Source organism: Fusarium redolens (genome assembly GCF_020744475.1).
Source record: "Fusarium redolens strain MPI-CAGE-AT-0023 chromosome Unknown BKA55scaffold_7, whole genome shotgun sequence".
NCBI lineage: Eukaryota > Fungi > Ascomycota > Sordariomycetes > Hypocreales > Nectriaceae > Fusarium > Fusarium redolens.
The window spans coordinates 1,992,755-2,015,928 of NW_025763670.1; the positions used below are offsets into that span (position 1 = coordinate 1,992,755).

General features: G+C 48.5%; 11 protein-coding genes across 11 annotated transcripts; 6 read left to right on the forward strand and 5 right to left on the reverse strand.

Annotated features, from left to right (window-relative positions):
- Nucleotides 1-404: 404 nt before the first annotated feature.
- Nucleotides 405-1,797, reverse strand: BKA55DRAFT_593754 (alpha-D-galactopyranosidase; the record flags this gene model as incomplete). Its single annotated transcript, XM_046195593.1, has 4 exons — nt 405-716; nt 769-906; nt 963-1,616; nt 1,672-1,797. 4 exons carry the CDS (start codon nt 1,795-1,797, stop codon nt 405-407), a joined length of 1,230 nt encoding a protein of 409 aa, XP_046050398.1.
- A 1,246-nt stretch (nt 1,798-3,043) lies between these two features.
- On the forward strand, nt 3,044-4,989 carry BKA55DRAFT_663485 (uncharacterized protein). Its single transcript, XM_046197660.1, has 6 exons — nt 3,044-3,241; nt 3,291-3,361; nt 3,413-3,543; nt 3,595-3,717; nt 3,768-4,617; nt 4,666-4,989. Exons 1-6 carry the CDS (start codon nt 3,220-3,222, stop codon nt 4,894-4,896), a joined length of 1,428 nt encoding a protein of 475 aa, XP_046050399.1. The 5' UTR covers nt 3,044-3,219; the 3' UTR covers nt 4,897-4,989.
- A 52-nt stretch (nt 4,990-5,041) lies between these two features.
- Nucleotides 5,042-6,152, reverse strand: BKA55DRAFT_737883 (uncharacterized protein). Its single transcript, XM_046201376.1, has 5 exons — nt 6,130-6,152; nt 5,958-6,070; nt 5,651-5,876; nt 5,498-5,595; nt 5,042-5,447 (listed from the first exon to the last, which is right to left on the reverse strand). The coding sequence occupies exons 3-5, from the start codon at nt 5,733-5,735 to the stop codon at nt 5,304-5,306; spliced, it is 327 nt and encodes a 108-aa protein (XP_046050400.1). The 5' UTR covers nt 5,736-5,876; nt 5,958-6,070; nt 6,130-6,152; the 3' UTR covers nt 5,042-5,303.
- A 731-nt stretch (nt 6,153-6,883) lies between these two features.
- BKA55DRAFT_538997 (fungal-specific transcription factor domain-containing protein) lies at nt 6,884-8,545 on the forward strand (the record flags this gene model as incomplete). Its single annotated transcript, XM_046190085.1, has 2 exons — nt 6,884-7,141; nt 7,193-8,545. 2 exons carry the CDS (start codon nt 6,884-6,886, stop codon nt 8,543-8,545), a joined length of 1,611 nt encoding a protein of 536 aa, XP_046050401.1.
- Nucleotides 8,546-9,135: 590 nt separating this feature from the next.
- Nucleotides 9,136-10,161, forward strand: BKA55DRAFT_538998 (uncharacterized protein; the record flags this gene model as incomplete). Its single annotated transcript, XM_046190086.1, has 2 exons — nt 9,136-9,286; nt 9,335-10,161. 2 exons carry the CDS (start codon nt 9,136-9,138, stop codon nt 10,159-10,161), a joined length of 978 nt encoding a protein of 325 aa, XP_046050402.1.
- A 623-nt stretch (nt 10,162-10,784) lies between these two features.
- On the forward strand, nt 10,785-13,116 carry BKA55DRAFT_614228 (general substrate transporter). Its single transcript, XM_046196694.1, has 9 exons — nt 10,785-11,150; nt 11,199-11,356; nt 11,406-11,510; nt 11,557-11,916; nt 11,966-12,154; nt 12,202-12,288; nt 12,338-12,560; nt 12,610-12,711; nt 12,762-13,116. Exons 1-9 carry the CDS (start codon nt 11,050-11,052, stop codon nt 13,021-13,023), a joined length of 1,587 nt encoding a protein of 528 aa, XP_046050403.1. The 5' UTR covers nt 10,785-11,049; the 3' UTR covers nt 13,024-13,116.
- Nucleotides 13,061-14,259, reverse strand: BKA55DRAFT_689661 (uncharacterized protein; the record flags this gene model as incomplete). The annotated part of the gene is made up of 2 exons (XM_046199375.1): nt 13,061-13,911; nt 13,962-14,259. The coding sequence occupies 2 exons, from the start codon at nt 14,257-14,259 to the stop codon at nt 13,061-13,063; spliced, it is 1,149 nt and encodes a 382-aa protein (XP_046050404.1).
- Nucleotides 14,260-15,279: 1,020 nt separating this feature from the next.
- BKA55DRAFT_689662 (uncharacterized protein) lies at nt 15,280-15,846 on the forward strand (the record flags this gene model as incomplete). The annotated part of the gene is made up of 1 exon (XM_046199376.1): nt 15,280-15,846. One exon carries the CDS (start codon nt 15,280-15,282, stop codon nt 15,844-15,846), a length of 567 nt encoding a protein of 188 aa, XP_046050405.1.
- A 95-nt stretch (nt 15,847-15,941) lies between these two features.
- Nucleotides 15,942-17,631, reverse strand: BKA55DRAFT_510847 (general substrate transporter; the record flags this gene model as incomplete). Its single annotated transcript, XM_046187645.1, has 4 exons — nt 15,942-16,292; nt 16,345-17,094; nt 17,168-17,469; nt 17,517-17,631. 4 exons carry the CDS (start codon nt 17,629-17,631, stop codon nt 15,942-15,944), a joined length of 1,518 nt encoding a protein of 505 aa, XP_046050406.1.
- A 586-nt stretch (nt 17,632-18,217) lies between these two features.
- BKA55DRAFT_675356 (glycosyl hydrolase) lies at nt 18,218-20,084 on the forward strand (the record flags this gene model as incomplete). Its single annotated transcript, XM_046198066.1, has 2 exons — nt 18,218-20,051; nt 20,081-20,084. Exons 1-2 carry the CDS (start codon nt 18,553-18,555, stop codon nt 20,082-20,084), a joined length of 1,503 nt encoding a protein of 500 aa, XP_046050407.1. The 5' UTR covers nt 18,218-18,552.
- A 123-nt stretch (nt 20,085-20,207) lies between these two features.
- BKA55DRAFT_511084 (fungal-specific transcription factor domain-containing protein) lies at nt 20,208-22,406 on the reverse strand (the record flags this gene model as incomplete). Its single annotated transcript, XM_046187670.1, has 1 exon — nt 20,208-22,406. One exon carries the CDS (start codon nt 22,404-22,406, stop codon nt 20,208-20,210), a length of 2,199 nt encoding a protein of 732 aa, XP_046050408.1.
- Nucleotides 22,407-23,174: the final 768 nt, after the last annotated feature.

Here is a 23,174-nt window from a genome sequence, read left to right on the forward strand (position 1 = left end):
GATGTTAGGGTTGTTGTGTTCTTCGACATGGTATATCATGGCTGCTGTCAAATTTCGCCTAATCTCTTGATATAAAAACTCTCATGTTGAAGAGGTTCTGAGTTGTCCATGTTGTTTGGTCCTAGGCAGTGGGAAAAGGTGTAAACCAGATCTGCTGATATTACGTATCTAATTGAGGCATGGCGGCCAGGTCGCCCAATGTCTGTAGTATGCAAATATTGACTGTTAAAGGAAGACAAGGGAACTTATCTGAGGAGATTTGAGTTGACCAAATTTCATGCTATATACTAACTGTGCACCCACTCAACAGTTGTGTGTGACAGCATCCTTCAATAATCTTTGTACACAGAATCGTAGATACACTCTCAAAATATATACTCTTTCAAAATCTCCAATCCTTAGTTTTAGTTGTGATCGATGCGGAAGACCGCAACATCATGTGTCTGCAAGTTAGCTGAGACAGTCTTGCCCTTTCCTTTAGCACCAGTCAAAAGCTCAGTCCATGAGTATTCAATATCCTTGAGTCCAGGAACATCCTTGAGGTTCAGTTGAGTGTTCAAGTTGCCCTTGCTGGCGACGATGGCGACAACTGTTCCGGTTGAGATAGGGCCGGACCAGTAAGGGTAGATCTCGCTGCTTCCCTTGGCGGGAGTATTGGGAGGGGTGAAAGGCACAGCAGGCTTTGAGAGCGAGTCTTGGTTGACGGCGAGAAGGCCCTGGACCATGTTAGTATGTGTTAAGAGTGAATGGGGATGTGGTTGAAGTTACCTTGTTTGTGATCAACTTGACCTCGTCGCTGTTAAGCTTGGTCATGTCTGTTCCTAGAATGATAGGAGACTTGGTGATACACCAGATAGCGAAGTGAGTTCGCTCCTCAGCGGGAGTCAGAGCACCGTTGGCAAGGATCTAGTCTTTGGTCAGCTCTATCCTTACTAACGGCCGATGGTAGGATCAAGACTCACCATCATATCGAGATCATTGTAGTGGCCTGGTACGGTGTACTTCAGAATAGGTGCCGCTTGGTTAGCAATACGAACAACATCCGCCCATTTACCCCAGTTGTCCTGGCTCATTCGCCACATATGTCCGACCTGAGCACCCCAAGTCCAAACCTCATCATAACCCCAGTTGCAAAGAGAATAGAGGATGTCCCTTCCTGTAGCGCGAAGGAGATCTCTCATCTTCTCATATCGAGGTCTTGAGTTAGGGGCTTGGTTGTTGGGACATGTCTGGATATCGGCGCCGTTGCCTGTGTTGCAGGGTGTGTAACAGTTGTCATACTTCCAGTAGTCCACGCCCCAGCTGGCAAGAAGATCGGCATCTTGCTTCTCGTGGCCTTGACTTCCAGGGTAACCCGCGCAAGTCTTTGCTCCACCGTCACCATAAAGACCGAACTTGAGACCCATTGCGTGAATCTCATCGGCGACTGGCTTGATACCTCTTGGCCACTTTGCAGGATCAGGGACAAGATTGCCCTTTGAATCACGCTGCTTTGTAGACCAGCAGTCATCAATGTTGACGTATTGATATCCGGCGTCCTTGAGACCAAGGTTGATGAAGGTCTTTGCTGTAGCGAGGGCAACTTTCTCGCTAGCTGCGTTACATTGTCCTTGGTTCTGGTAGTATCGTCAGTGACAAACACATGGTATGATATACTTGAGAGGAGCTCACCCAGCCGTTCCAGCCAAGAGCAGGAAGCTTACCAACTTCACGAGTTTGAAGATGGTTTCGTGAAGGAACAGCCGTAGCTAATCCGGCGAGAGCCACGACCCCAAGAGACTGAGTATTGAAGAACATTGTAAAGACACCAGAGCTGCTGCTGAGTATGTGCAAGATGTCAACTCAAAAGAAGTTGAAAACATGTTTCTTATATACCTTTGACCCTTGAACATGATCGTCTAATTCCGTTACGGCACTTCATAATGCTTGAGCTGCCGGCTAATATGACAACCGCTGGTTAAACTCGTATAAGTCGATACCTCCACAAAACAAGTCCGGGGAAAGTCTCAGATCGGAATTGATCAACAAATCACACGATGCCAAACTCGTAGTAATTGGCGCGGCTCACGATCAACTCCCGTTTCCCCCAGATGGAAGAATGCACTTCTTTTCCTGCTTGGACGTTGGTGATCCACCGAGGAAGAAGCCGAGTACTACCTTCCTCTCGGTCGCGTATTTGAAGTCGTTCGATGAATTGAATGGTGCTCTTTCAAAGTGAGGTTGAGGATTGGATCATGGTGCAACTTGCGGGCCAATCGGAGGTGTAGCTAGCATTTCCTTACTCGGTTGAGGATTAGCGAAACGTTTCCATGACCCTTTCATAAGCGGACCAAACATGATGTAAACTTAAACAACCTTGTTGAAACAGTTGATTCAATGCGTTTTTCAGGTCGGATGAACTGTTACTACCTGGTATGTTTCTTCTTAATTGAGATGCGGGCAGGGTAGTCGGGATGAAGGTGCCGGTTGAGTAGTGCGGATCTTGGGTAAACAGAAACATGCAGCTGATGATATGCAGATTGGCATTACAGCTGAAGTGCGGAAAAGATATAGAGAGGGTACATACTCAGGACATTGAGAACGATCATCGTATTTCACAGAGACATATGCCAGAGAAGAGTTGAAGTGAGGCCATCCAGGTGAAGAAGGGAGATCAAGTGTTTCAACCCACCTGGCTGCAACCGTTGTTCAGGCTAGCTGAGAGCGAGTCAGAGAGACAAATTGCAGGAGGGAAATACATGCGGGTTTGAATCATACTCGTGGATAAGGTATCGAGTCTCAGGTCACTTACACTACCAACCTTAGGTGGGCTTATAGAGATAGATGGACTGGCTAGATCGGCAGGCCGTCCTTATCATGACAGAATGAATTATCATTTGTAACTGACCTGAGCAATCATATATATCAGTCATCTCAAAATATCTTCAGCTAATTATTCATGATTTTATTTCCTAATCAGGCAATTAGACAGATCCTCCAAGCTTCAGTAGTCAGGTCTAGCCTCTCATGGTGTTTTCCGACAAGCTCGGCATTCAAAATTGTTCCTGACGTCAGATTCGAGACCGTTCATGTTGAACCCCACCAAAAAGTGCCCCGCGTACCCCTCCGCTTCCATGATACTTTTAAATAATTGCTCCCTGAAGATCTTTAAGACCGATCAGCAGAAAAGTTCCCATCAGTCTCTCTTCTTTGTTGCCGATTATTTGTGCGAGCGCAATAATGGAGCACGACACCAAGACCCGTATGTACTTCTCGACTCTACCTTCGAACGCGACTGACTCTGCCGACAGCCCAATACAAGACGAGCGATCCTACTTCGTTCGCGAGTGAATCCGTCAAGAGGCGATGGCCGGTCATTCTGGTTAGATCTCTACATGTATCGCGTACGATGCAATCTCTAACTCTCAACTAGACCCAAGGAATTGACGATGTATACCGCGCCGTTACCAAGACCAGCGATCCCGAGAAACTAGCGGAGGGCAAGAAGGTTATCGAGCAACTCGCCAATCTCAAGTACGAGGTTGAGCACGACCGAAAGATCAGGTACGATATACTTTTGTCGCTAATAGAAGAACGCCACGGCTGACTGTGTAGCCCCCTCCCCGATGATGGATTCACTGAAGAGATCGAGACATATAACAAGGAGCTTGAGGCTCTTGGCCCCGATGCTCACTGGTACGATGTACCATGGCTCTTCTCCGAATGTTACCTTTACAGGTAAGTCCATGCGACAAAAACTTTTTGCAAGCGCCGCTCACAACTTGCAGACGTATCGCGGCCATGTTCCGCATGACCGAACACTGGAGGTCCTACGATCTTTTCGCCCGACAGAAGATGGACACATTCCGATCATCAAGACCCGCCGTTCTCGAGCTCGCTAGCAACTATAGACAATTAGTCGAGCAGCTCCGCGCTGATAAGGACGCAACCCACGATCCCAACGCCGAGAAGACTCTGTTCCAGGAGATGTTTGAGATTTGCCTTTGGGGAAATGCTACAGACTTGTCGTTGCTTACAAACCTGACCTATGAGGATATTCAGAAACTCCAGGGTTCTGAGGCTCGTAAGGCGGCTGAGAAGAACATCCTGGTTAACGACCTTCCTAAGGCATTTGATATTCTTAAGAAGGCGCAGGCTGAGGGCAAGAAAGAGCGACGCGTCGATATTGTTCTCGACAATGCTGGGTTTGAGCTGTACGTCGATATGATTCTGGCCGGGTACCTTCTCTCAGCTGGTCTCGCTACACAAGTCGTCCTACGACCCAAGTCTATCCCTTGGTTCGTCTCCGACGTTGTGCCCAGCGACTTCAGCGGCTTGTTGAACGCCGTTGCCAACCCTCGCGCTCTTTACGATACACCATCAGAGGATGAGGAACTCCAGGGCAAGAAGCCTGAACCTCTATCTGAGGAGGGCGAGAAGGACCTCAAGTTCCTGTTCCAGGAGTGGGCTACGTTCCACGCTGAGGGACAGCTTATGCTCCGCCCTAACCGATACTGGACTTATGGTGGTAGCTTCTGGCGATTGCCAGCTGAGAACCCTGAGTTGCACGAGGAGCTCAAGGAAGCCGAGCTCGTCATCTTCAAGGGTGACCTGAACTACCGCAAGCTCGTCGCTGATGTAAGTAATCTCCCATCTTATTTGAAACGCAATACTGACTTGTGACAGGCTGCTTGGCCCGCTACTACACCGTTTGTCGAGGCTCTCGGCCCTATGGGTCCTTCGTCAGGTGTGAACGTCTTGTCTTTGCGAACTTGCAAGGCTGACGTTGTCGTTGGTCTTCCGGAGGGTAAGGATGAGGAGTTGAAGCAACTTGAGGGTGGTGGTGGTGATTCTGGTGCTCGAAAGTGGGCGTGGAACGGAAAATGGGCTGTTGTGAACCTTTCTCAGGGTCATTAGAAGGGGAAAGCGAGGGTACTTTTTTGTTGATTTAATAATAGATGTTTAGACGTACAAAAGACATGATAGAAACCATACATCGATGTTCTTAGACATTATTCCTCCACTGCTTCCAAGTTGGGCTACTGGCAGACACATAGGGTTCTGTTTCTGCCTTGCTCAGGTTTCAATGTGATCAGTCTACACGCACGTGTTAAAGGACTGCCTGCGATCAGATGGCACCACCAGAGATATAGATCAAGTTGACAATGACGAAAGAAGCCTATTCCGAGCAACGTTTTACGAACAGGACGTCAGACCCCGTTCGCAGCCCATGATCAGCCATCAAGAAAATTCCAGACTCTACGCTTCCCAGTCCCTTTCGATAGCAAACATGACGTTGAGAAATAAGCATTACAGTGGTGTTTTCATGTTGATTTCTTCTCGACCTCATCTTTCTTGTCCTTCTCTGCCTCCTCCGAAGCCTTTCGCTCTCGCTTCGCTTCTATCTGTGCGACGATGTCGGCGTGGACAGAGCCGGGCGTACGGGCACCACTATTGCGAACGCGATCCTATTGAAATATTTTAGTCTTTTGGTCCCCAAGCCTTTGAGCTATCGTACCTGATTTAGCGCAAGACGTCCATCATTATAAGTCGGGCATACTTCCGCGTTGGGTCGCGCAGCAAAGCACTCGTGTTTAGTAACCAAGGATTGGGGGGCTTTATCAGACAAAGTTAGTTGGAGGGATGAAGATAATGCGTGAAGGAGACGAACGGTTTGATGTGCCTTGAAGGGGGCCTTCGCTTTTAGTAGTTGGGGACGAAGCTTCCCACTGGTTAAGTACTTCCTGAGTAGGCATGATGAACTGCTTGAGGTGTTGAAATCTTTTTTAGGGTAGTGTTGATGGAAATAGGGAGTTGTGTTGGTAACTGAGAATAAAATAGGTGCTTGGGTTAAGAAGATGAAGGTATAGCGAAACAAAAGTCAAGTGATTTTTAACCTTCCACATGGAGCCTGACGTCAGAGGGATACACATTGAGATATAGAGTGCGGCGAATCATGTGCAGGTTCTTAAACTCACCGTCGTTGTATTTGTGCGACAGAAAGAACGAGTCGCGAAGGCTGTTATTGGGTTTCGTTAAACTCGGTGTAAGTCAAGCTGCTCTATGTAAGGCATTCTGTGGCGGTCACAAACTAATGGTTAATTAGTTTACCACTAGAGGCTTCGTGAAAATAATACTGGTAAAACTAACTCTTCCAGAAGAAATGCTTCATGTAAATGGAACCCTTTTCCATAGCCAACCCGTTTCTGGACCCGAAGATATGAAGTTTATAGTCTGTCCCGACAGCTTGGGCCTGGCTCGCCAAGGGTGTCAGAATGACTTAGCAGGTCCACTGTCATCAAATTTGTCACTCAGTACAAAATAGGGTGTCATGGGCTAGAAAATGTGCAGAAAGGTCATTGACAAGATGTCATTTCTTCATAATCTGTTTCTATTCCATTCTTGCAATGCAAGCACATTGAATAGCTCTTCATCTCGATGTAGAGGTACTTGAAGAGCCCTTATTTTTGTCACCCCAGACACGGGTTCCTGATCTTCGAGAATGCGCCCCGCAAATGGAAATGCAGACGGACCTCTTCCGCGTCAGGTGACGGATTTAGATTCCTCATCTTGCATTATACATCAACCTTATTTGACCTGGTCAGCTGTTATAACATCATTGACCGTTTATGACTTCAGCGGCGAGACTTCATAATGGACATGAACAGTGGAAGACCTCTCATTCCTCGCCTTCCAAGCGGTGTATCTCCTCAAAACCACAGCTCATCAAATACCAGACCTGCGACCTCGGCACGACGACAGATCCGCTCACGCGAGGGATGCTTAACATGCAAGTATGTATAAAAGTAACATCACCTGATTCGGCATCTAATGGATCTGAAGGAGGAGAAAAGTCAAATGTGACGAACAAAGACCACGATGCTCTCATTGCGAGAGGCTAAATATGGAGTGCAAATGGCGGCCTCAGCAACGATCAGGAGTTCAAAGGAGACAAGCGCCTTCTACCGAAGTACCTGATCAATCTATCGAGCAGCACCTATCACCAAATTTCGACACATCACCAGGGAGTTCAGTATTCCAACCAGGAAACGCAGTTGATGAAGTCTTCGATTATGCAAGCTTCATGTGGGACTACGGTGACTTTTGGCAACACGCTTCACCAGAGACACAGCAGAATCAGGGGATGGAGACAAATATGTTGGTAAGATGAAACTATTGACTTTATCTACATAGATGTTGCTGACATGGAAAGGCGGCTCAGTCACAAATCACATTCCCAGACAGGACAGCTTTTGCAACGCCACTTCCAGCGCCCTCACTGACACAAAGCAACAGTAGTCGGGACCAAGATACTACGGATGGAAGTACCAAGTTGATGGAGTTCTTCGCCAGCTCCGTCAATCCCCCTATCATCGCTGAGGTTGAGACTCAGAAGAAGTGGGTGTCTATGCGACAAGCTGTTGTAGAAATGGCAAATGTTTCTCCCATGGTCCGACACGCTATCATGGCCTTTTCGAATTTACTTCTTTCTCGACGCGATGGAAATTGGACTATGAGCGATGAGGATCACTATCAGCGCGGTGTTACCGAAGTCGCGAGCCATGACGGCACACCAATGTCGGAGCATAGTCCTGCACGCGAATACCTTCTTGCAGCATTGTTCTTTCTCAGCTATATTGATATCTTGGAGAGTCGTCTTGATGCTGCGCACTCTAATCTCAAGCGAGCATATACGCTCTTCCAGAGCAGTAACAAGCACGGCCTGACAGCGGTCGAGAAACAGTTACTTCTTTGGATTCGACTTCTCGATGGTCGGGCGGTAACGGCTGGTGGCTCTGGTCTTTTTCTCACCAAGGACGACGAAGTTCTTCTGGTTGAAGCATCACCCGCGAGTTTCGATGGCGAGCCTGAAGAAGTTTCGAAAGATCCCACTGATGACATCGAGGATGTATTGTTTCAAGTTTTATATCAGCCCGGTGTTGTTTTCTACCAAAAGGTCCAAAGCTTCATGGGAAGGATATCCAAGATAGACCCCTGGCATCGTTCTCGAGGGACAGTCGAAGACGAAATCGAAGTCATGAACATCGGTACGGTCATAGCGGCGGATTTGCGAACTCTATACGAACATCGCCCACCATTGATGGACTTTGCTGTGGCGGGCAAGCTAAAGGAGCCTCACGTCTCGAAGCACCTAGCTTTTGTCATCACGCGAGCATTTCGAACGTACCTATCGAACTATTACGCCAGCAAAGTCCACCTCCACCGTGTTGCGTACAAGAACCTCCCCCTAACGAAGGAGGCGTCTGAGGCGTTGGACCAGATCCGAAATCTCGCTAGACAAATTGTGGCGGACTTGGACCCTGAGGATACGCTGCCCGTCAATATGCTATGGCCGCTGCTGATGCTGGGAGTTGAAGAGCAAGATGCTAACGAAAAAGCGTGGATAAAGACTCAAATCCTCAGGATGGAAAAGGTTGCTGGCAACGCGCGCATCACGGCGCAAGTGCTAGAAGAAGTTCAGGCTCGACAAGATGCCGCCAAGGCACGAATGGATATCCGGGCCGTAATGCATGCCGTTTTCAACTCATGCTTTGCCATTGTCTGAGTTATTTGAGACATGTTCGGCTCCCAACGGCTTGCTTGTTGGAAGAGCACGGAACCTCGTCAATGAGTTACCACCAATCGTCGCTCGTCAACCTTTCCGCAACTCCAACTACCATTTAGCTTCGCATAGGGCATCCGACATATCGGGACGAACTAGTTCACTTGGCTCATGCCACTAATATCATGCGACTTGGCATGGATAGCTTCTCTTGTTCTTCAACAGTTCAAACTTGACGCTCGGCTCGATGCCCCACTCACACTCGTCGAGCCGATCGGATGTGGCTGTCCCCAACTTCCCCGCATGATGCTAAAGTGGATGAAGCTGGGGATGGGTCTGGGCACTTGGGCGAACGACAAACCATCATGGTTATGAATTCTACTGATCCCCGCATGGGACGTGGCATGATACCCATGGATCCGATGGAGACAGGAAGAATATCCCCACAATGTCGGAGTGTGGAACAAAACCCTCGCCATTGATCTTGCGACAATTGATCATCTTCTACTCTGATCCTGTTATTCATTCTTCATTCTCACATCTTTGTGATCTGAACACGCAATATCTCAGCATCTAACCTCAATTTATTCACAATGGGTTCAATCGCGACAAAGAGCAAGTCATTCCCTGGCGGAATCCACGTTCCCTCTCTGACTTGGTTTGCCAACGATGCCAACCAAGAGATCGACTGGGACGTACAGAAGAAGCATATCGAGTTCTTAATAAACTCTGGCCTTGACGGAAGTATGTTCACGCGAATATCTTCAACTGAACTCAACTAACAAACTGAAGTTGTCATTGCTGGAACAAACGGAGAGGCGGTTACACTCTCAGCAGCCGAAAAGTCACAGCTCGTCCGAACGACTCGAGAGCTCGCAATTTCCCTCGGCCGTCCCGATATCACCATCACATTGGGAACCTCCTCACAAACCACACGAGACGCTATCAACGAGACAAAACTTGCCAAGGAAGCTGGCGCCGACTTTGTCCTCGTCCTTACTCCCAGCTACTTCCACTTCGCCATGACACAAGATGCCATCGTGGCTTTCTTTGAAGAGCTTGCTGAGGCGAGCCCTGTTCCTGTTGTTATCTACAACTTCCCTGGGGTTGTCGCTGGCCTTGATGTCAACTCGGAGATGCTCGAGCGCTTGGCCCAGCACCCCAACATTGTCGGCGTGAAGTTGACATGCGGTGGTATCGCAAAGGTTGCCCGCGTAGCAGCTCAGTTCAAGCCCGAAGACTTCTCTGCTCTCGCTGGTCAGAGCGACTGGCTCGTTCCCGCTCTCGCCGTCGGGGGCACAGGCACGGTCACTGGTGTCGCGAACTTGTATCCCAAGACTTGTCTGCAGATCTACGATTTGTACAAGGCTGGAAAGACAAAAGAAGCTGAGGCTGCACAGCTTGAGTTGGCGAAGATGGAATGGGGATTTGCCAAGGGTGGTATTAACGGTACCAAGTGGGTTGTTGCTAAGCTGCGTGGATATCCTCTTGAGAGCTGCCATTGCAGACGACCTTATCCTAAGTATAGCGACGAGAGTAAGCAGGAGTGGATTTACAAGGTTGTTGAGCCTCTGTCAGCTGTTGAGAAGGGTCTTGGTAAGAGGGGAGACAATATCTAGACGGATGTTTTGGAGATGATACAGTATGGACTTGCATGAACGATACGTAAAAGAAAGAATTTAAGACTATTGGAAGACATTTTGATCTATCCCTTCGTTACGCAAATGTAATGCATCCTCTGTTATCTAATCGCATCAACATCGCAATAGTAGTGTATGTAAGACTGTAAACTTCAACATCGAAATCGCGACTTTAAAGCGTCATTGATATTTCGCACTTAGCGACTTCAATTTCACATTTACCCATGATGCTTTTCGGCTCTCGTTTTCTGCTGTCTATACTCACTACTGAATCTTGGTCCCGGACCAAAGGGTCGGAATTGTTAGTCTGTTATCAATCATGACTATTCCGTTGTGAACCGAGTCACGAGTCGGAAGTCTACCATCAGGCCATCATCAATTCAGCTAAGAACAATTCTCTGACTGTTAATGAATCTATTCCGGCATTAGTTTTCGTTCAAACATGGAGCAAGGTCATATGATAGCTTGGAATTTCGGTATATCGTTCGCCTAAATTACCAATCCTGTTAGCCAAGCATCCCCGCATGACCAGACCACCAATCGCCTCTCTTGGTCGCATCGGCTCGCGTGTCGGATCCTTCTCCAAACAAAATCTCAACTGACTCATGATGAACTACTATACCCCTGTCACTGTACCTTTAACGCTCATGCGAAAGAAAAACATGGTTGGGATGACCTCACCCTCGTCCTTCTCCACACCCATCCCCGGATTATTATTCTACTTTCCCCACGCCCCCCGGATTGACGATGGGATAAGCTATATATCCGAGGGGGCCTCCCTGCGGGGGATGAAGGATTTACATGCAACACAGCAGTTCTTCACTTTTACTTCAGAGGTTTATTTACAGAAGATAAAGATAAGACAACATGGGTGGCTTTCGCGCTGTGGAAGATAGGCCTACGCCGAAGGAGGTGTACAATTGGCGCTTGTACACTGAGGCTGCTGTTATTGCTACAGGATCACTGCTGTAAGTTTACTCACAGAGACACGAAGTTTTAGTATTGACAAATCATAGGTTCGGCTATGATTCTGCTTTTATCGGCACTACCATTGCTCGCGATAGCTTCAAGCGTGACTTTGGTATCAAGCCGGAGGACTCAGCTGATATCTCGAGTAACATCACTGCCACTTTCCAGGCTGGTGCCTTTTTCGGCGCCATCATTTGCTTTTTGAGTATGTTTTTAATCTCTTGGACTAGGGATGATTGCTGACAGGTTTGAAGTTACTGAGAAGATTGGTCGCAAGTGGGCTCTCCAGGCCAACGTTGTTGTTTTCCTCGTCGGTGCTATTCTCATGACTGCTGCTACCCACCAATTGTCTTATATCTGTAAGTCACCCTTAAGTCAATCTCAGTCTCTATCTAACACTTTCAGACGCCGGCCGCGCTCTCACCGGTATCGCATGCGGTGCCATCACCGCCACAGTCCCCAGCTACATCGCCGAACTCTCCATCGTCTCCATCCGCGGTATCCTAACCGGTCTCTTCGAAGTCACATACCAAACCGGTTCTCTGATCGGCTTCTGGATCAACTATGGCATCAACCAGAACATGAACCCTTCTTCCGCTGCAGCATGGCGTGTCCCCATGGCTGTGCAGATCGCCCCCGCTGCTATTCTCTTCATTGGTGGCTTCTTCCTACATGAGAGTCCGTTGTGGTTGATGCGGAAGAATCGTGAGGAGGATGCTACCAAGGCCCTTGAGAGTCTGCGACAGATTCCTCGTGATCACAAGTGTAAGTTTTGTTGGTCAAGGATGAGAGTTTGATACTAATTGTGGGATAGATCTTCAAGAGGATCTTGATATGATTCGAAAGCGTCTTGCGGATGAGGCCCACGTTGCTAGCAGGTTTGGCACTGGACCCTGGGCTCTCTTCCGAGGTGCTGTGTCTGAACTTACTCGCAAGGGAATGCGAAACCGTGTTCTGCTTGTCTTTTGCTCTTTTGCTCTGCAGAACATGTCTGGTGCTGCTGGTAAGTTGAACAGCACATCTCTACAGGAAGAAACTGACAGTCGACAGCCATCAACTATTACTCACCCACTCTTTTCGGTTCTCTCGGCATTAGCGATGTTGCTCTATACACTGGTATCTATGGTCTTGTCAAGGGTACGTTCAAAAATTCACCGATACTGAGCTCTTGCTGACTCTTTTGCAGCCGTCGCATCTATCATCTTCTACGGTGCTCTCATCGACATGTGGGGACGACGTAACCCTACCATCATCTCATCCGCCATGTGCTCTGTCTGTCTCTGGATTGTTGGAGCTTATGTCAAGATTGGACACCCCGCTACTATCATTGCTGAGGGCAAGGAGCTTTCTCCCTCGACTGCCGCTGGTGGTAAGGCTGCTACGGCTATGATCATGATCTACTCTGTCTTGTAAGTTCTCTCGTCTAATGTGGTGAAGACAGCATGCTAACTCTTATAGCTGGTCTTTTGGTCTCAACGGTATCCCCTGGATCGTCTCAGCTGAGATCTTCCCCGGTGCTCTCCGAACCTTGACAGGTACATACGCGGCCTGCGTTCAATGGTAAGTCACCGTCACACCTCTCTCGTGACAATAGTAACTAACAACTACAGGCTCACTCAATTCGCCATCACAAAGGCTCTTCCTTACATCTTCAAGTCCTTCGGCTATGGAACATGGTTCTTCTTCGCATGCTGGATGATCACCGCCACCGTATGGGCCTTCTTCTTCCTCCCCGAGACAAAGGGCAAGACCCTCGAAGAGATGGACGTCATGTTTGGCTACGTTCACGATCGTGCTCCAAGCGAGCAGGACGATATGGTCAAGGCTGGCGCTAGATCCTCTGTGACTGAGCACAAGGAAGAAAGCGTTTAAATAGGGGTTACCTAAGTATATACACTCTACTCGAAATCTAAATCAGACGGATATCTCCCCCGTTGGCAATAAATCCACAAGGACCGTTACTAATTGTCGTTCCCCTCCTGACATCTTGTGATGTGATGAATGATGAATTGAAGTTGTCGTGAGGGTTGCAGGAGTTTGCAATCACTAACTCACAGCCTCCGGGGAAGTTGGACCAGATGCAGTTCTGAGTCTGATGGCATGCTATACAGCATTCGTAAGCATTGCGTGCTGGAATTCCCACTTGGATCTGATTCCTGGAGCCGCCGTAGTTGACTTGCCAGACGAAATGTCCTCCGTTCGCTGAATTGATGAGATTATTCGCTTGACATGCAGCGTATGTCGTTGCAGTAGCCAGAGTTGTGGTCGCATAGAGGGTTGTATTCCAGTCGATGGGCCTTGTGGTCCAAGTCCAAGTCGAGGTAGTGGTCTCGGTAATGACATTCTCCACTGTAGCCTGCACAGTCGTGCTCTCAGTTCGCGTACTCACAACCGTTGCAGTAACAGTCGCAGTAGCAGTGTTCACCGTTACATTCCGAGTTACTGTTGTAGTGGGTACAGATGTAGGACAAAGTCCGGTCTGGGTAACGGTTCGCGCCGTCAAAGTGAAGATAGTTGTGTTGCAGACAACAGCTTGTATATTCGGCCAGCATCTCTTTCCAAGGGCCGGTCGGACCGTTGGTACCGAGCTGTCATCGTCGCGCTTGTTACGGTGTCGAGGGATATAGCCTGGTTCAGAGGCGATGGGGACAAAGCCTGATGTAGCGGGGATAGTAGATGTTCGTCGAATGATAAATGTCAATGTCAAAGTACTTGTTGATGTAACAGTTGTAGTAGCTTCTTCAGTGTCGGTGGTGGTGACTACACATGGTCAGAATCATAATCGTCTTTTCAAGGGGTTGTTTGCTCACCATCAGTCGTGGTGGTAGACGTCTGGGTAACGCGTAGAGCAGAGACTACAGTTGAGTTGACAGTCTGAGTTCCGGTCGTCGTTGAGGTGCTATTAAAGACGAATACTGTCGCTGTAGGACAGACGCTTACGACACGGGTTAGCGTTGAGTGAATGGTATTCGATCTCGTAGTGGGAGGTGCAGGCGAAGTGGTAGGAAAGGGGCCGCATCCTCGCTCAGTCACACAGGCCTGTGTAGTAAATACATTTTGTGCAATAGCTACGCTAATCAAAGCGCAGATTAATAGCATGAGGTGCATTTTAATGATTCTATATTCAGGCTGGGATGATTGTGTTTTCAAGAGACAGGATGGATGAAGAGAAAGTGAGTCATCTATGAATGTCATAAGAGGATTCTCTCCGATATGGGTCTCCTCTCGATTTATCGTATTCATTTCATGTCTTCGAATCATACAGAGAAGTGATGATGCATAAATGTTCACGATGGCGCCTTGATTTGCAACATCAAGCATGAGGCTTCAGTCGTAAAGTCAATCATTATACAAACGGCCTTGTCTGCTTCGCACCCTAGCGTTTTCATTGCCCCAAGATGTAAATACACGAGGGTTGAGCTAAGGAAACCTCAATTTCTTGACAAATTTTATAAGATTTCAAGAAGATTAAGCATAAATGTGATAGAGTTATCGATTTGCGAAGAAAATAAATCATGCTTACAGTTGAAGTCTCAACCGCAATGTGAAGCGCCACTCTACGCAAACAATCCATTCGTGCAATACGCAGTATTTTAATTGGACATCCGTCTTGTTTGCATCACTTACACTTTACGGCATGAAAGTTTACCGGCGCAGAGAAAGAGCAGCGTGCACAGTCCAGAGCCACATAGCCATAAGGAATGATGCATCTCAAGCACTGCCAGCAGTAATAGCACAATGAATCTATGACTCCATCTGAAGAATCAAAAAATGATTTCTTTGTTATTGCGGCGTTACCGTACCTATTCTGGGTATCTTCAACCTCAGCATAGGTCAACCGTTGGAACCCCTGCCAAGAGAACAAAGAACAAAGAAGCGGCTCATTGCTGAAACCGGGATCTGAACGCTTGCAATTGAAGCTTTCAGTTAGATGTTTGTTTCATGTTTCAGGAACAGTCTAAAGAAAGAAATTGTGGCGTCGATGAAGGTGAGGAGATTGAAGAACATATGAATAGGAGCACTTATATATAGATGTATGACAGTCACCTCAACGTTCTTGTTCAAATAGCATATACAACAAGAAATAAAGAATATTTATCTCGTATCTGAAGCTCAGTTTCTCGCAAAATGGAACGATCTACGTACAACTATACCTCAGTTCCACAATACCAATATCAGCAACCTCAACACACAATGCAGACTGTCAACCCAGCCTCTTTAACTCAACAAGCGTCCTACACTCCCTTATACACCGATAGACCTTCAAACCCTATCACTGCAGCCAGTTCTACTGGGCAAACCAGAAACAACACATCTTCGTCATCGCCATACTCAAGTATGGGACGACAAGAAACCTGGATGGGAAGTGTGGGCTTCACAGATCGCTTCACTAGAGACAGTATGGGTTATGGTCGAGCAGCACCAGACATGCCATCAAATTACGAGTCTGAGCCTTTGGAACCCCTCTTTGGCAGAACGCAGCCTTTGCCGCAATTGCCTCCTCCTGATATTCAGCAACCCCCTGCACGCTCAAGACAGAGACGCGGAGGAGATAGGGCGTGGTCTCGCAAGCAACCACATTCAGGATATGTTGAAGTGCCCAGAAAGATCATTCACAATGGGAAAGAGAACGTTATCACGAACACGGTGTATTTCAACCGAAGCTATGGAGGGTATTGGCACAGTCGACCATAGATGACATTCAGGGATCGTTCGGAGGAGTTGCATTGATGGCCAGCATATAGACAAAGTGGGTATAGATCTCATAGACACATAATTCATAACTCATCTCAGCGATTCGCTGCCTTCTCGTGTCCCTCTACCTCGACGAGGTTGACTTGGCGATCTCTCTGGGCTTCAACGAACGGCTGCTTCTTCCAATGTCGTGCAGGAATACCATCTCGAAAGAAGCCGTTTATCTCCTCCATACTGCGGCCTGTGACTTCACCTACGCAGAAATACACGTAAGTCAACGTGACGAAGCATAGACCCGTGTATACGAAGCCTGTCTTGGGACCGAGATTGGCGGAGTAGTAGAGGTATGGGAGGGTGAAGACTGTAGCCCAGACTGTGACCCAAAAAGAAGCCACGGCGACGGCGTATATTTTGTTTCGGTTTCTTCCAACAGCCATTTCAGAAGCCTGAGTTCAAGTGTGTCAGAAGAGGTGTGACTGACGAGAGGGGGACACTTACGATAGTCCAACCAAGGGGACCCCAAGCAAAATTAAAGGCCACAATCTCAATAATCACAAAACTGATAATCACCTTCCCAATAGTTTCACTAGGGGTTCCACCAGGAATACCTAAGCACCCAACCACAAAGATAGACACAGTCATGATGCCCGTGGTGATGAGCAAAAGAGGTCTTCGTGGAATCTTGTTAGCCAGCAACACCGCCGCAAGAACGACAAAGACTTGAATGATGAATACAATAAGAGTCATGAGAAATGGGTCTTTGAGTCCAATTGCCTTGGAGAAGATGGTGCCGAAGTAGTAGAACCATTGGATTCCGTTGATCTGTTGGGCGATCAAGGCACCGGCGCTGTAGATCACTTTGCGACGTTCAATTGGATCTGTGATTAGTTGGACCCATGCGCTTTCAATCTCGTTAGAACTCTCCTTTTCGAGATCTTCTTCGATATTCTGTATCACGGGTTTAGGGTCGTAGTGCTTGTCTTCATGGTGAAGTAAGCGGAGAGATCGCATCGCTTTGTCATGATGACCACGACGTAATAACCAGCGTGGTGATTCTGGAAGCCATGCAATTCCCAGAAATAGAATCAATGGAAATATCAGCTGAAATCCAATCGGAAATCGATATGCAAAACTCGTGTCGTCGTGAATAACACTCCTGTTGATACCAGCAGCGATAATCTGTGAGACAGACAAAACAAGCTGCCAGCACATAAGGAGAGGGCTTCTCAAAGACTCCGGCGCTATTTCCTATAAGTGATCACGATCAATAAAACCAATCTCACATGATCAATCGGGGAATTTAAAAATAAAAAAAACCTACTCCCATGTACAAAGGCGAAGTTACCGAGAAGGTTCCCACCCCAAACCCGGATACGGCTCTACCGGCGGTGATAAGAGCTCGACTCGAAGTTGTAGAAAGCTGCATTACAACACCAACGACCACGGCAACGGAGCCGGTGAAGAGCGAGCCCTTTCGGCCGAATAGATCGTTTAGAGGTGCTGCTAACAACGATCCCACTAACTCGCCCACATTGATCATGCTGGTCATGACAGCTAGATTCTGGGGCGAGATATGGAATTCGCCATCATCACCCCGCGTTCCAAAGTCGCCAACAAAGACATCTTGACAGTCAGTTTCTGGCAATTCTATATTATATTGAGTGACCTACCGAGAGTCGAAACTCCGGTAAAGTATACGCCCTCGTAGCCGTACAGACAAGCTCCGAGGGCAGCGAAGCCGCAGCATAACCAGACGTAAGGATATCTGATGATGCTTTCCAGCATGTTTTTTTTCGTCCGCGGACGGCCGCGCGTTGAGTTACAGGGCTGAAAGGGAGGGGGAGGGTTGACCCTTTCTTGCTCCAACGGTAACGGCTTCTGGGTCTAGCTTTGTTTTGGATTAGATATGGTATGGGGAAGAAGTTATCGGTGATACCGTGCAAGTGGATACGATGATATTAAACAGTTCAATGGATCATGGAAGTTCAGGTTCGAGTTCAAGTTAACGTTACAGCAATGACAAGGCTCAAGATACAGGCCAAGCCTCAGGTGAGGAGTGCATCACGAGTTGCTCGCTCACTCACTCAGTAACTTCCCATCAAGCCCCTTTTCTCTCCTCAACTGTACCATTGCTTCTGGAACCTCGCTCCGAGCTCGCTTAGAGAGCTCTCCCCAAACAATTGGGCTGAGATGGAAACCCAAGCTAACCCGTCAAAAGTTAGGATCATCGAAATAAAGTTTCACCCGAGTCATGAAGCTTTACCTCTTGAGGGAGCGCCGCGCCATCTTGATAAGTTGATGCCGGGGCTTTTCTCAAAAGGGACCATTCGGGAAACTTGGGTGCGAAAAAAACAGGAGCACGGTTGCATTTGTCGTTCTTTTTTTAACTAAGAATTGATTCCAATTTACTCTTTTTCTTCCCTTCCCTTCCTTGTACTGTACATAGAGGCAGTGAGAAAAAGACGCCTTGACCATCAGTCCATCGATGGAGTCTTGGAGAAGAAGCTTCGACCATTCGCTACTGTAGCTATCCTATCTACTAAGGTATGGTATCATTGGATTGAAAATGCCAAGAAAGGTTGTCGCCGAAATGGATATAATTAGACGTTGCTTCACTTTATTTCGTTCGCAGTCAACTAATAAACAGCTCCAACCTGGATAATCACCACCACCAACACTCTAAGTCTACTTCTCAACGCCACGATTATGCGATCAATACTCCCTGTTCCAACTCCACCACCTGAATCATGTCCCTATTCTCGCGTATCAACCTACCAAGCTTCCGCCGATGTCATTCCTCTTCTTGTTGACGATACATACCACGTCTTTCACCTCAGCACCCCGCCAGCCACAAAGCATCACCCAGAACGTCTAAGATCAACATGGTCGCGACTCCGATCAAGAAATCTTCTCGAATGGGAACGTGATCCAGAGCCTGTCTTGTCACCTGGTGAATCAAGCTCTGATCCAGATGCTGATGGTACCTGGACTGGATGCGCAGTGCTTGATTTAGATCAATGCATGAATATCTTTTACACGGGGTATAATTTGTCGCAAAATGGTCGACAGACGATACGTCGTGCGAAAGCAGAGGATCTTCATGGCTCGAGGTTCGAGAAAGATGCAACGCCAGTTACAATTCATCGCGAAGGGCTCGATAAATATGAGGACATTGACTTTCGAGATCCGTTTGTCTTTTATAACCGCGCTGAAGGTCGATACTGGATGCTTGTAGCTACTCGACTAGTCAATGGCCCATATTGGAGTCGCGGATGCATCGCATTGTTAACATCCCCTGACCTCGAAGCCTGGACCGTGGCGCCTGAACCTCTATACGCCCCCAACGACGTCTTCTGCCCCGAATGTCCAGAGATCTTCACGCTACCTAACGGAAAGTGGTATCTTGTCTACTCGCGCTTCCATGCTCCGAATGCTGGAACAGTATATCGCATCGCAGACACACCATACGGACCATTCCGTGTACCAAGAGATGGATCTCATGGCCGACTCGACGGACGCCGTTGGTACGCAGCCAAGTCATGCCCTAAATCGGGAGACCCCGATAAGAGAATCACATTTGGCTGGATTGGAGACTACGCGGACGACGAGAAGAAGTGGCTTTGGGGAGGTGATCTTGGTGTTACTAGAGTTATGTGGGCGGACACAAACGCCTGTCTGCGCATCGATGCCTCTCAAGAGTTTAGGAGTTACATATGGCGATGCTCCAAGCCTGTTTCGCCAAGCAACGCTGCTCCAAGCTTATATCTCTGCTCTCTCGGCACAACAGCGACTCATTTCCCTGAGCTGGGATCTGCAGAGTGGAAGAAGGATCTCATGGTGGACTTCAAAGTCGCAGCTTGTGATGCGCATACTTTTGGCGTCATGCTTCAGACCGACAGCTCAGGTAAAGGTCATCGTCTCCAGTTTAACTCGCAGGGAAACGGCTTCTTCTCCGTCGCCCTCATCACCGACTTTCCACCCCTCGACGATTTCTGGGCAGACCAGTACCGCATATATATACCCCGACCCATCGATGGCCCCGAGTTAGTACGACACGATAACGTCAGTCTCGTCGATGGGGTCTTCCTCTTTTTGAGGGGTCAGCTCGTCGAGGTATTCTGCGGAGGACGAGCGCTGAGTTTCCGACTACCTATACCGCCCAACTGGGCAAGCGGCGAGCGTGACGGTGTGCGCAGATTGGGATGGTTTGTGGAAGATGGTATGGTTGATTTAGTTGATATTAATATGCGGCATTCGATGGGTTTCAAGGATAGCTCAGTTGAGTCTGACAATGGACTCGAAGATGCCGACTAATTTCTTCTATTAACCTTCCTGCCGCATTCCTCCCATTCGCGACCCTTTCATCCAAGATCTCTCTGCGGCATCATGGGATTTGGTTGAATGACCAAACCGCTGAGAAGATCATACGGCCCCGACGCACCCGCAGCGAGATCCCAGTCGCCGAAATCAGTATATTCATACACATCAGCACTATAATTGCCCATCATAGGGCTAACTTTATCATTAAGCGGCTCGTTCAAGTTAACCGCGAGAGAATGCTCCAAGCCTCGCAATATAGCCCCCTCCAGTCGATTAACGGCATATTGCATCGGTTGATGGCTTTTGCTCATCATGCGAAGATTCCAAAGATACGAGTTCAGGGTTTCCTGCCAGAAATGTCGCTCCTGCGAGGATAACGAAGTGACGAGAAGTAATGTGGTGAAAGAGCCGAGGAGCGAGAAGAGGTAGGGTGATGTGAAGTACCAAAACGCCTCGAGATGATCAGGTCGCAAGCTTATAACAAAAGATATGGCGCTCTGGGCTGTTTGAAGCGCAATCTGTCGAATGCTGGAGAGGACTCGATCGTCAGAACACCGCGGTGGGAGTGCTGTAGATCGTATTAAGCGGCGCAGCAGGGTCATCACAACGCCGTAGTAGGAGAAGTGCAGATATCCGTGGAAGCACAACTTGCGCTGGTAAATAACGTTCATCTGCAGTGTCGGCGGAATGCTATGGTACCAATTCGTCAACATTTCGAATAGCGGCCGGGCTTTTTCCCAGAGAATAACGGTATCTTGCTCACGGCAGGTTCGCGCTGTGTAAAAGTTGGAGTAGACAACGGATAGAATCTGCGTCAACCGTACCATCTGTATAAACTGCGTCATGCCAGTTGCAGCAATAGATCTCCGATCATCATCAGAGCCAGATACAGAAACAGAACTAGAAACCGATCCAGTAGCGGACGCCGAAGCAGCTGCATGGCCTTCGCTGTCGAAATCAGAAAAGTCGCCCGGTGTAAGATCGCCCACTGTCCAGTCATCGTCGTGAATATGCACAGGTCGTCCGTAAGCCAATGCCGTCCAGCGATCCTGCATGAATAGCGCCCAGCTCAGACGCTTGCGAACATTGCGCTCCCATTGCGGAATAGTCCAGTTGCTCGCATCAAGGTGAAGCCCAAGACATTGGCCGATCGCAAGCACCTGGCAGGTGAGGCCCCATTGGAACGTGTGGTCCGGGTTGAGGGGGTCTTCGGGCTGGCACTGCAGAAGAAGGAGCGCAGCCTGGATGGAACTGAGCTTTGGGCGGTGATAAGACGCCGGTATGGCAGACCGTAGCATCCTACGGAGGAGGGCGGCATCAGGGGGGTTTCTTATGGAGAGCTCAGGGTCGTAGGTCCACCAGCGAATGGCGGATAGATAGATGGCTCCGAGGAGGGCGGCGGGAATGCGTCGGTATGACTGGCTGTAGGCAAGGGTAAAGGGATCCTTGGAGAGGATGGGATAGCATGGTTGCACGTGTCTCCAGAAGAGCTCAACGAGACTTGGGCCGTGAGGATGAACACAGCTCTCGATAGCGTCGACTTGAGAAAATGTCGGATCGCCTTCAACGGCTTTTTCGTCACGAGCCATATGAAATGTCAAGGGATACTCCTGACCGTCATCTCTCTCCAGCACGCGTCGAATAGCATGTGTGTCAAGACTAAACTCGTGAGTCTGAGGATCGTAGGGTCGATGTCGCATTAGTATAGGTTCCATATCGCTCCCAAGACCATAAAGCTCTGCAAACCGCGTAGACGAACAACCCATAGTGCGATCCAGGGGACCAAGCTCAGGTACCATGACGGATGGCGGAGCGAGAGGAATACCGCTATCAGCAGAAGCCCTGGTTTCAGCAGGAGATAAAAATGCCTGGACCGAGGACACAGAGTGAACGGATTGGACATCGTCTCGCGACTCTTTACGGCTCTGGCTCATGCTTCGCGCTGACGTTTGGCTCTGCTCCTCATGACTGATATCGTCTTGCGGTTGTTGCAGGGAGACTGTATTTGAGTTTGGACCGGAAATGCCACTACTGCCACTACCACTGGCGACCTGTCGCTCCGGAGGATCATGCTGAAAGGTACACGGCGTAGCTCTCAGCTGGCAGTGGACGCAATCACCGTCGCCATCCTTTGTAACGCAGCGAGTCTTGCGCTTCCGACAGGCGTCACAGGGACGAAGACTGCGACGCTGTCGCTTGCGAGCGTTGTTCTGATAGTCCTGGGGTGTGATGATTTCCATTTGTCGAGGAGGAAGGGTGAAGTTCTGCCATGTCCTCCTGGGGCAGAGTCGAGCGTGAAGTGAAGTGATGTAAGTTGTAAGCTTGCTTCTCTCTTGGTGTTAAGAACCTAGCATCCACTCCCCGCTTGTACTTATTTCCCTGTCGTGTCCGTGTCTCAAGCTATTGCAGAAGTCTTGGGTCTTGGTATGGTCTTACGCAAGGCAAAAAAAGAGGATTACATATACAACAAACGAGAACGATAGGTAGAAAAAATAACAACTACCGATCTTCCGTTCTTTGCTTACTCGGCTCTTGGCCCTTGAACAAGCTCTCTTGGCATGAGGCTGTGTCGATGGACGAGTGACATTGAGCCCAACTGACAAGTTTGTGTGTGCAGTGAACTTGGTTCTACGGTTTTGTTCTTTTTGGTGTGAGGAAGATAAGATGGTGTTGGTGATGATCGTTTAAGACAAGACAAGACAAGTTCGTCAGCCTCAAAGTCAAGTTTCAGCTATGGATCGGGTTTTCTTGGATTCTGACACAGACACCGCTGAATCAGCCGTTTCTAATCAGCCGTTTCTCTTGATGCTTCCTTTCTCTGGTTACTCTTTGGCTTTTGTTTCATTGCATGGCTTTTGGCGGCGACGCGCCATTTTAAGCGGATGACGGTGGAGGCTGGGCTGAAGAAAATAGGTCACGGCCACTTCGCTCGTGTTGTATCCCTGTCTAAAAGGTTCAAACGGGAACCTTGTCGACCTCTCGCTGCGTGTCTCTCCCGTGCATGCAAG

Excerpts from the sequence above, each read along its gene's own strand:
- BKA55DRAFT_663485 (XM_046197660.1), top strand. The coding sequence starts at position 3,220 with ATGGAGCACGACACCAAGACCC. Across the intron at positions 3,544-3,594 it reads GAGCACGACCGAAAGATCAG|CCCCCTCCCCGATGATGGAT; the intron begins GTACGATATACT and ends CTGACTGTGTAG. Across the intron at positions 3,718-3,767 it reads TCCGAATGTTACCTTTACAG|ACGTATCGCGGCCATGTTCC; the intron begins GTAAGTCCATGC and ends CACAACTTGCAG.
- BKA55DRAFT_737883 (XM_046201376.1), bottom strand. The coding sequence starts at position 5,735 with ATGCCTACTCAGGAAGTACTTAACCAGTGGGAAGCTTCGTCCCCAACT. Across the intron at positions 5,596-5,650 it reads CCTTCAAGGCACATCAAACC|CCCCCCAATCCTTGGTTACT; the intron begins GTTCGTCTCCTT and ends TGTCTGATAAAG. Across the intron at positions 5,448-5,497 it reads GACGTCTTGCGCTAAATCAG|GATCGCGTTCGCAATAGTGG; the intron begins GTACGATAGCTC and ends ATATTTCAATAG.
- BKA55DRAFT_614228 (XM_046196694.1), top strand. The coding sequence starts at position 11,050 with ATGGGTGGCTTTCGCGCTGTGGAAGATAGGCCTACGCCGAAGGAGGTG. Across the intron at positions 12,155-12,201 it reads GAACATGTCTGGTGCTGCTG|CCATCAACTATTACTCACCC; the intron begins GTAAGTTGAACA and ends GACAGTCGACAG. Across the intron at positions 12,712-12,761 it reads TACGCGGCCTGCGTTCAATG|GCTCACTCAATTCGCCATCA; the intron begins GTAAGTCACCGT and ends TAACAACTACAG.